At 38.2% G+C, this 11,363-nt stretch overlaps 1 protein-coding gene across 1 annotated transcript; it reads right to left on the bottom strand.

Annotated features, from left to right (window-relative positions):
- Positions 1–4,453: 4,453 nt before the first annotated feature.
- On the bottom strand, positions 4,454–9,663 carry LOC146714753 (uncharacterized). The gene is made up of 10 exons (XM_085451099.1): positions 9,579–9,663; positions 9,404–9,419; positions 9,235–9,326; positions 8,955–9,005; positions 8,168–8,183; positions 7,486–7,577; positions 7,075–7,122; positions 6,891–6,953; positions 5,248–5,287; positions 4,454–5,139 (listed from the first exon to the last, which is right to left on the bottom strand). Exons 1-9 carry the CDS (start codon positions 9,652–9,654, stop codon positions 5,262–5,264), a joined length of 480 nt encoding a protein of 159 aa, XP_085307225.1. The 5' UTR covers positions 9,655–9,663; the 3' UTR covers positions 4,454–5,139; positions 5,248–5,261.
- Positions 9,664–11,363: the final 1,700 nt, after the last annotated feature.

Below are 11,363 nucleotides of genomic sequence, written 5' to 3'. Positions count from 1 at the left end.
CAGAATAACTCCATCAGTAACATCATAGCACCACCCAGCTGTATAGAAACTCCGTCATGCTAGCTAGTACCCAGTACGAAAAGGTCAGCATAACGAAAATAAACTCCACCTAAACTTGGTTTATATCTGACCCAGATAGACTGCAGGTCATAACTTCTTACCTGAAGTTCAGTTCACCGCCACGGGTCTCTGCTCCTCCTGCCTCACCTGCTGGCCTCCACCACTTGCTAATGGTACTCAGTCTGTGGAGGCTCCATGATAGCCACCACACGAAGTAACGAGCCTATCTAAATCCCAGTAACGATTGACACGTTCCTGATTTTGGCATAATAACTAGTTACCGTGCTCGTTACCACAATAATAACGTAGTTACTGTAACGCGTTAGTCAACACTGGTGAGAGCTTTCTGATGTTTACTGTGTTTGGAGTCTCAAGTTAGTTTGTTGTCTTGTGTAGTTAGTGTGTAGTGTAGTCGTTGTTTTGTTTTGTGTGTCAGTTCTACTAGTGAATGTCACAGTTGCTGTCTTAAAGCCACCAAAGGCAGACTGCAGTGTAAATGCTGAGTGACACACCTGCTGTCAGACCTGCAGGATTTATCCCTGTGCTGTTCTCATCTGTGTTATAGTGACACAAACTATTTTTTGGAGTTGCATAAATAATTTGTTCTCTTCTTATTTGATGCAGAACACCTGATTGTTCTGTAAACAGTTTTAAATGGTTATATAAAAAACGTCTGAGCCTTGGCTGCATTTTTAGGTAAATAGTACCATATAACTTTGTTGTTTGCAAAACTTGTGCATATTTTTTAAAAATGTACAATTTGTATTTGCATTTCAAGTTATGAAAATGATTCGTTAAACATGCTTTTGGTTTTTACAGTCAAAAATATCACTTTGTCTGAATTTAGATAAATTGTGCTGATACATTATATCAAAATGGGTAAATAACAGATTGGCAAGATAAACAGTTTTTAAAGGTGAAATATAGAGGCCGAATCAAAAGTAGTCAAAAATGGCCAGTTATACCCTGGACACCAGAAGGTTAAAGGCTAAAAGCAAAGTTGTCACCAAGTACTGTTTATATTTGTGTGTATTTCTGCAGCTTTTTTAAGTATTAACTTGGTGCCTTTGGGTGAAATAATGGTAATATGACTGATCCATATGCTCACAAAGAATAGCCACTTGTTTCTGTGCTACCAAAGTTCCCCGGCTTTCATTCAAAATGTGTTTATCATCAGCACCGACACATTAAACTACTTAAACATTATAAATGTCTTCAAGCTCACACTGAGGCCTGTGGGGCACAATCAGCCACTGAGACAGTTCACACATTTATGTGTGTTTGTATATGAATATTTCATACTTTAAGGGTGCTTGTTTATTTAAGGGAGATGAACAAAGTACATTGGAATTGCACATAATAATATCATAGATGATAAATTAAATAGATTTTAAGTAGATGCTTGTGCATTCTTAAAGTCTTATATGTTGAATTGAACTATGTGATCTGTTCAAAGCCTCCCAGTCAGTGCTGTTCTCCATGCCTGTCTGACTGTACATGATGTCATTAGCACAAACACTTTAAAGGTGATCATTTAGGACTTCAGCAATAATACAGACAGCAATGTAGTTAGCAACAAAACAGTTTTATTGGGAATTAACTTAAAAAACAAACATCAGTCTCCTATTTTCTATCACACAGGAAAGAAGCATCAATATCTGATAATTTATTTATTTGGGGGGGGGGGGGGGGGGGTCAACAGGAGAAGAATATCTCTAACAAGTTGATTTGTTCTCATCTTAATTTTTAAGTGAAAAGTGCATTTTGAGTTTATACACCATGTATATAAGGCGACCGTCCTTTTGCAGTATTTTTGTGTGCTGCGTTTTTCTGTCTTAACAAAAGGGGAACAAATGTGTCTAAGTTCACCCAGGATGATTTGTTTTCATTTTCACATGGTCTTACTGAGGTAATGCGAAAAGACTATGTGCACCTTAGCATATGCTACTTCCGGTGGCACCCAAAATGCACACAGATGGAAGCAAAAGGTGAACTTAAATACAGCTTTAATGCTGGACGACAAAACAGAAAACTGGCTGAAGTAAAATACAAAATAAACTTACGCAGGCAGACAGAACACACAACATGAATGAGGGTAGATCGCAACACTTTTGCACTTTTGCAAATATGTAATGTCCTGATAAATCGAGCAGATATTTGAAGTTTACACAGCTACATTCTCGACTGAAAATATCTTAAGCATTTATTTTGTGACCAAGAAAGAGTAATATTAAAACAAAGTAGCTGCCGCCATTGTTGGAAACTAGAATTGGCTGGGCCGCACTATGAATTCTGGGTTAGATCGGGCCACAAAGAATACACCCGACCCATCTTTTCAATCTAAGGAAAAGGACACATTTGGAGGAGTCTTCGAGGTTGGACAGTCTTCGTTGCGTTGCTGTAACGTTATCGACCTACAAATGCAGCCTGCAAAGGATGCAGCCCCTGAATTTGGACACATCAACGATACTGGAGACGGCTTCTTCTTGTTTTTGTGTTGAACACTAGTTGACCTGATCGTGACTAGTCAACGAATCGTAGCAACCCCAGTTGTTATTATTGGATGACTCTACACAGGTTTAGCTGAGAGGTCGGTGACAGAAAGTGATTATAGGGTTGTAGCTTACACCGTCCCGATCATTGTGTTCTTATTTCTTAGAGCAAAAGAAGTGTCAGTCTGGACAAATGAACAGAAAAACTAAACAGAGGCAGATTCTGTTGGCATTGATATTTTTTATATTGTCATTTGTGCTAAAATATATAGATATATAATCATTGCCTTTATGTGTCCTAATATGGCTATAATTATGAAGAAGTCAGACAGTCAGAGGATTTATTTTCAACCTTCTACTATTTCCTTTATCTGTGTCTGTGCTGACAAAATGTGCTTTCTTTATTTAGAGTGCAGCTTAGTCCAGAGATGAGCTATGTTATACATTAGGAAAGCACCATGTTCTGTTTCTTCTAAAGTGCAAGACTTCACACCTTTAAATGTTTGTTTGAGACATGACTTATTACAAGTTCCTGTTTTTATAGTTTAGCAAGGTGCTTGTTTCTGCTTTTCTGCATACCTCATACACACGGTTTAAGTTCATTGAAAGGTCGCGTGTCTATGTATGGTATAGCTGGAAACACACACACACACACACACACACACACACACACACACACACACACACACGCACATGCAGTCTGAGCAGAAGAAAAGCTGCTCTGGAAACATGAGCAACAGTTTGACAGGTGACCAGAAAGATGGTGAAGCTCAGCAAACACGAAGCAATTTGATACCAGAACAAAAGAGAAATGTCTCCCAAGAACAGCAACGACTTCACAGTTTAAAGAAGAGCGATGATTCATAACCATCAAAGAGCAACTCAGAGGATAAACAGAAGAAAAGTGATTTGATTGGAGAGGAGAGTGATTCTCAGAGACGGTCACTGAACAGGAGACGTGACGACTTTCAGGACGCCTCACTGACATTCATTGATGCAGATGATGATTTGGACTGTGACTAACCCGAAGATAACAGTTATATTTGTTACCATTTAAGATATTTTGACTCTAAATGATGTATTTTTTATTATCGTAAAGCATTTCTAAAACCAGTAACACTGAGATTTTATCCACTTCTGTCTGTAGTTTTGTGTCATGGTCACAAGTCTGTGAAAACAAAGTGAGTGTAATCTCTAAGAGTTCAAACTTAAGTGCAAATTAAAATATTTTGATGAAAATAAAACCATCAGAAATGTTTACATGAACCAAATCACAAAAACTGGAAGATGGAGGATGTAAAACATGTAAAACAATCAGGTACTGAGCAGAATTAATGTGTGGAAATGTCACATCAGGTGTTCAGCATTAAAGGGGACATGAAACACTACATGTATAAATGCTGATGTACATCATGGAGCCCAGCTCTCAAAAACTGACACAGATGTAACTCTGACTGTGAAGCTTAATTTAAGAAATAAGTGCTTAGAGTTATAAAAAGATGTTCAGCGCCATCTTCTGTCAGTACAGAGCATCACATCACCAGGTCGGTTTGTTTCAGTCAAAAGACTCACATCAGTTTATAATGGATTGGATTTATATAGCGCTTTTCAAGGCACCCAAAGCACTTTACAATGCCACTATTCATTCACTCTCACATTCATACACTGGTGGAGGCAAGCTACAGTTGTAGCCACAGCTGCCCTGGGGCAGACTGACAGAAGCGAGGCTGCCATATCGCGCCATCGGCCCCTCTGGCCAAGACCAGTAGGCAAGTAGGGTAAAGTGTCTCGCCCAGGGACACAACGACCAGGACAGAGAGCCCTGGGATCGAACCGGCGACCTTCCGGTTACAGATGTGATTCCCAACCCCCTGAGCCACGGTCGTTTATGTTAAGTAACTAATAGCAGAACCAATAACTCAGTGAAAATAAGGACACTTAAACTAAACATCAGTTTAATGGGGTCACTGTTGTGCTGCTGTCAGCTGCAACAATGAGTTTTATGTTAAAACGGAGGACATACTGTCTGCTTTCACCGTCTGTCTCTTTAGCAGTAAGAGGTTCTGCGCTGTTTGGTTAGCTGCACTGACACAGGAAAATCCAGCTGTTAGCTGTAATGTTCAGGTCTGTGAAGCACTTTATGAACGAGGACTTCATGAAGGAGAGTCTGTTTGACATGTTTTGTGAACTTTAAGTTCTTATTTCTTAAATCCAGTTTCACAGACAGTTACATCTGAGTCAGTGTTTGAGAGCAGGGCTCTAAGATGTAAATTATCATTTATACATGTGGTGTTTTTTAACGTCCACTATAAAGGACAAATGTAATTTCATGCATTTGAACCTGCTTTACATACAAGAACATGTTTGAGTAAATATTTAACTATTTTTCACGTAGAACCACTTAACAGTGTCCCAGCTGTAGATCTTCTGTCGTGAGCTGAGAGAAGAAGTGTTTCTATAATCTGCTGCAGAGGACTGTGGAAATGTTTGCTGCATAAATCAGCAGCTACAAACACTGAGAACCTGCCTGGATATCAGCATAAGGACGTGTGTGAGGGGTCACTGGCTGCCCCTGTGTCTGTCCCACCTGTGTTGGAGAACAATAAGGTTTATTATAAAAGCATTGTCTCCCCTTGATGCAAAGTGAAGTTCTGTTTTGTGTTTGAGTCTTTGCAGGTGTGTAATGTTACTGTACCTTATTGGATTTGTTTAGAAGGCGGAGACAGACTCTGTATCTGTGTGGACGAGGAAACCATCTGGTTTTACTTTCATGTAAACATCTGGCCTCAGACACATAACTTATCATTTGTAATTTGTTCTGTGTTGTAAAGATTTTTTTTGCAAAACATGTGAAGCTGAAACACTTCTCCATCTTCTTCTGTATCAGTAAAAAAACATTAAGACCTCTCCTGGGAACTGACAGTGACTTGAAAAAGTATCATACCCTTTGAACGTTTACACATTTTGTCACCTTACAACCACCAACTTAAATGTTTTTATTAGGATGTTCTGTGATAGACCAACACAAATAGTGCAGAACTGTGAAGTGGTATGAAAATGATACATGGTTTTCAAAATTTTAAGCAAATAAAACTCTGAAAAGTGTGGCATGCATTTGTTTTCAACCCACCTTCATCAATACTTTGTAGAGACACTGCTCGCTGCATTTACAGCTGCAAGTCTTTCGGGGTTTGTCTTTACCAGCGTTGCACATCTACAGACTGAAATGTTTGCCAATTATTTGTTGCAAAATGGCTCAAGCTCAGCCAGACTGTGAACAGCAATTTTTCAAGTCTTGCCACAGATGCTCAGTGGGATTTAGGTCTGGACTTTGACTGAGCCATTCTAACACAAGAATATTCTTTGATCTAAACCAGGGGCCGGCTGGTGTCCTGCAGGTTTTAGAGATCACCCTGGTTTGCAGTTGTAGCATGCTTTTTCCATTTTTGGATGATGGATTGAACAATACTCCTTGAGATGTTCAAAGCTTGGGATATTTTTTTATTACCTAACCCTGCTTTAAACTTATCTACAACTTTATCCCTAACCTGTCTGGTGAGTTCCTTGGTCTTCATGATGCTGTTTGTTCACTAATGTTCTCTAACAAACCACTGAGGCCTCCACAGAGCAGCTAAATAGGTGACTTCTGAAGGTAAATGAATGCACTGGATTTTAATGAGGGATATCAGAGTACAGGTGGCTGAAAACAAATGCCCGCCACACTTTTTAAAACCATGTATCATTTTCATACCACTTCACAATTATGTGCTACGTTGTGTTGGTCTATCACAGAAAATCTCAATTTAAAAAAGGTGTCAAAATGTGTAGAAGTTCAACAGGTATGAATACTTAAGCTCATGTAAGCTCATGCTTTGTTCAGTTTGATCAGAAATATCCAAGTGACCAGTTTAATGTTGAAGGAAGTGATCAGAGTAAAATACAGCTTTATTATCCACTTAGCTTTGGTTCAGACTAATAATTGGTTCTTAGTGCAGTGGCACTTTGATATCACTGTAATGTGTTGTCATGCTAATAATGCCAGTAATAGATTACTTTGGCTTGCACAGCAAATGTGTAGCTTACAAAGAATGATGAATAAATGTTTTTATTCTTCATTTGTTTGGTGTTTAACTGTTTTCCCATCTCACTAAATACACAGATTTAAAAAGGTGAAAAGAACAAAATAATAAATTTGAATAAATGTCTGTTTCCTAACATGAGAAAAATGCCGCCGGACCTAACTTATATTAATAAGTCCACCCAAAATGAATTTCATACTAATTAAAAATCTTTCCAAACCAGGTTTTCTTTTTATAAAATTAACTTTGGTGTACTCACTCTCAGTTCTGAGATCTTTAAACTCAATAAGAGAGGAGGTGATGTCATCGTATTCATCTGATCCTGAAATGTTCATATTTTTATTTAAAGGATTGTTAAAACATATCACATGAAATTAGACTCAATAAATCAAAAACAAGTTTCATCTCTAACTGCTCTGTGCTTTCCAGCACATATACTGTACCATTTCTGTTTTTCACTTGTGTGACTGATTCATAGACGTCAGCAGTACCTAAAGAAAAAACAAGCCAGGCTCACATTAATCATTTTATTACAGTTACACTAAAGATCAGAGCAAACACAGAAACACTGTGTGAGTCAAAACCAGGACTGTAAGATCTTTAAATGTTATTTAAAAAACTGCTGAACACAAACTGAACCTGACAAATGTTTGTGTTAATGGAGGTTTAATAAAAGTCAGTATCCATCCATTCGCTTCTGCTTATCTGCCAGTCTGTCGCAGGGCTCACACACAGGGACAGACAACCATTCGCACTCACATTCACACCTATGGGCAATTTAGATTGATCAATTAGCCTTTCCCCACTAAAAGTCAATATAAATAATGATGATAAAGATCGGTTTAAATACTGACCATGTTGAAGAGAGCCGTACACATGAGTTTCATTCAGGTTGACTCCATGATTTGTGGAGGAGCCCGGACTGTGACTCTCAGACTGGATCGACCTAAAACAGGAAATAAACACAATTGTCATGGTCCTCGGTCTTTTGACCCAACGGTTTGTGTTTTTCATTATTATGATATTGTGTTTGTTCTGATTGTGTACTGGGGTTTAGACTTTTTAGTTCCTAGAGTTTGGTTTCTGTGTTTCCTCTGTTTAGTGTCTGTACCGTGTCTCTGTGCATTTCCTGTTTTATTGTGAAGATCCATGTCTTCTGTTAGTGTGTTCAGTTTATCTTTTCCCCTGTCTCGTCAGTTCAATTTGGTTCAGCTGTGTCTGCCTCCTGTTTGCTATTCCACGTTTCCCTCTGTGTGTATTTATAGTGTGTGTCCTCGTGTGCTTGTTGCTGGTTCGTCTGTGTTCTTTCCCTGCATCATTCTGTGTCGTCCCCCGTGTCTCCCTGCATCATCATTTTGCCTTTGCTGTTTCTGTTTGTTTCACCTCTTTATGAATAAAACTCATTTGCATCTCAGCTGCCTGCATCTTAGGTCCTAATTCTCAACCTCCACTCATCTGCCACGGCAGACGTGACAACAATAAACTCAAAAGCAACTGATGTTTGTTTAAAATAATAATAAAAAGTATTTTACCAACCTGGTGAAGCATGAATCTGTAAGATAAGATAAGAATACTTTATTAATCTCAGAGGAAACGAAGCGGTCACAGTGGCTCAAAGACAGTAAGAACAGTAACTGACTAAACTAAATAATATAATATATCACAAAGTATGAATAATAATGCACACCACAAAAAGTAGAGAATTTCAATTCTGTTGTACCAGCTGCAAATGGCAGCATTTCATCGTGCAGTCGATGGATGTTAGTAGCAGCAGGTATAGAGTATTGCACATTGAGATATTTACAGACACCAGTGTGTGCATGTGTGCTTTCACATGATGATGTATGTTGTAGAGTCTGACAGCAGCTGGAAGGAAAGATCTCCTAAATCTCTCCTTCACACTGTGGGTGCAGCAGCCTGTCACTGCAGGAGCTGCTCAGTGCTGTCAGAGTGACCTGCATGGGGTGGGAGGTGTTATCTAACAGGGGTTACAGCTGAGCCACCATCCTGTCACTGACTACCTCCACTGGGTCATGAGGACGTCCCAGAACAGAGCTGGTCTTCTTCATCAGACTGTTCAGATTCTTTCAATTACAATTATTATGTTTAATTGTTTCACTGAGATTTTGTGTCATCAGATCAGAATGAATGTTTGAATATTTAAAGTGAATGTAGTAAATAAACTCTGTAAAACTATCTAATAGTGAAATGTTCATATTTTATTTACAGGTTTGTAAAAACATATCACATGAAATTAGTTTCATTCAATCAAAAACAAGTTTCATCTCTAACTGCTCTGTGATTTTCAGCACATATACTGTACCATTTCTGTTGTTTTTCACTTGTGTGACTGATTCATAGACGTCAGCAGTACCTAAAGAAAAAAGACAAGCCAGGCTCACATTAATCATTTTATTACAGTTACACTAAAGATCAGAGCAAAAACAGAAACACTGTGTGAGTCAAAACCAGGACTGTAAGATCTTTAAATGTTCTTTAAAAAACTTGTGAACTCAAACTGAACCTTATAACTGTTTGTGTTAATGGAGGTTTAATAAAAGTAAATATTAATAATGATAATCAAGATCAGTTTAAATACTGACCATGTTGAAGAGAGCCGTACACATGAGTTTCATTCTGGTTGACTCCATGATTTGTGGAGGAGCCCGGACTGTGACTCTCAGACTGGATCGACCTAAAACAGGAAAAACACAATAAACTCAAAAGTAACTGATGTTTGTTTAAAATAATAATAAAAAGTATTTTACCAACCTGGTGAAGCAGGAATCTGTGAAAGAGACAAATGTTATTACACATGTTTGTCATGTATAAATTGTTCCACTGATATTTAGTGTCATGAGATCAGAATACATGTATATGTGTGAATAATTAAAGTGTATGTAGTAAATAAACTCTCTAATACAGCATGAAAAGAAGAGGCTCTTACACTTGGACTGTCTGCAGCGATACAACAAGAGCAGGAGAATAATAATGAGAGAGACTCCACAAACCAGTCCAACCATCAACCACACAGGAGATGAACTACGTCCAGTTACTGTAATAACAAACAATAATTAATTATTTAAAAAGTGTAAAAGAAGAACTCTGAGAGCACAAATCTCTGCTAAGGCAGCTCACTCTGTTGACAGCATTTACTTTCAAAGAAAACAGTATTGTATTTTTAGTGTATTTTTTTTTTATTTGTACTGTGAGAAGTTTGTAGTTCAGCAAAAATAAGTCCAAAGGCAGATTTTTTCAACATGACAAGAAAGGGCGATAAGAAATGTAAAAGTGAGGTCAGAGGTCAAACAAATGATATTTTAAATCTTTATACATTACTTTCTATATGTTGACAAGACACAACACCTTTGTAAGAATCATAGTTTCTGTGTCATAAGGATTTTTTTTTAGTCATTAAGTTGACCTTGAAGACCTCGGTGGCTGTAGCCAAATGTTAATGGATAGTTAACATGACTGCAGCTCGTCAGTGAGGTAACCAGGCAGGTCTGCTGGGATCCTTTCTAGGAAAATAAGATTTGTATGCTAACAGATTTTCCCCTTGTTTCAGTTTCTTCCTGCTTCAAGATTCGTTTTCATGCCATCATTCACCTCCAGTCAGACGCCTGCCACCTTGGATCATTACCCCCCTATTCACCACCACTGCTGCCCCCCTCGGAGCCTCTTCCTCACTTGCCTGCCTGCCCATCGTTCAGCAGTTTCCTTGGGCCTCTGCGTTATCCTTTACTCCCACCTAGTCTGGACTCAAATAAGGCATTGTTGCAGCCACTTTATGAACACTCTCTGTCTTGTCACATTCCCTCTCAGATTTCCTGCCCTAACTGCTCTCTCCTCTCCCACAGATCTGCCGCCCTCACGCTGTTATGTCCGCTCCTCTGGCCTGTCTCTCTCACCTCAGTTAAGATGTTTTTGTAGGACTCGCTCATTAAGTTTAGGTTCATTTATGTTTTGTTCTTGTTGACTGAGTCGAAGTTTGCAATCTGTTGTGTTAAATGAATTATCCTTTGTGTGAATAAAGAAAATTCCACTGATTACATCCTCTGCTTTTTTCACCTGAGTCCCACACTTGAGTCCTGAAACTCACCGATATTAAACCTGACAATATATTACATAATAGTTTTATAAAAGTTCTTACAAACTTTTCCTTTTGGAGATCTTAGCCTGGTTTTAATGATTGGATAGAAGTTTGAACAAGTGACAACATTTAAGGTTCATCATGTGGATCATTCATGTAGTCACCATTTGCATTTTTCGAAGGCTGAGGGTCCATGGAGTAAATAAATGCATCATATTACTATTTTATATGGCAATTGTTGAATCTGCTATTCGTGATATCACTACAAACTTTCTGTCAAGCTCAGATCCCAAATTCAAAATTTGATTAAGAGGACTGGAAATATAGTTGGGATGCTCCCTTCATCTTCCCTCCAGGAGTCAAATTACTGACAGTGACATTATTGAATGGTTAAAGGTGAAATTGTAAATAAGTGTTTGTATGTTTTATTCTACATGACGTGTTTCCCTAAATTGTTCTGAATGGAGCCAACAAAAGTTCATCTAATCTGATGACAGAGATGTTGAGCTTTTTAGAGTTTTATTCTGACAGAAAAAAAAAATACTTTCTGCAAATTTTGACAAACGTGACTATGAAAAGATTGAGTGAAATAAGACCAACAACAAAGAATATTTTGATGCTTTTTTGTCTAAAATTGTC

This window comes from Copadichromis virginalis, linkage group LG3, assembly GCF_057382275.1.
Source record: "Copadichromis virginalis isolate Kocher_CV1m ecotype Utaka linkage group LG3, C_Virginalis_male_GT1.1, whole genome shotgun sequence".
Lineage (NCBI taxonomy): Eukaryota > Metazoa > Chordata > Actinopteri > Cichliformes > Cichlidae > Copadichromis > Copadichromis virginalis.
Note: the sequence above shows the minus strand (reverse complement) of the source record. Positions and strands in the feature narration are given on the sequence as shown.

Bases quoted from the DNA above. Each gene is read 5' to 3' on its own strand.
- LOC146714753 (XM_085451099.1), bottom strand. From the start codon at position 9,654: ATGGTTGGACTGGTTTGTGGAGTCTCTCTCATTATTATTCTCCTGCTC. The intron at 7,123-7,485 runs GTCAGTATTTAA...TTTTTTCTTTAG, and splicing joins GTACGGCTCTCTTCAACATG to GTACTGCTGACGTCTATGAA. The intron at 5,288-6,890 runs GTGAGTACACCA...TCGTCCACACAG, and splicing joins TAAAGATCTCAGAACTGAGA to ATACAGAGTCTGTCTCCGCC.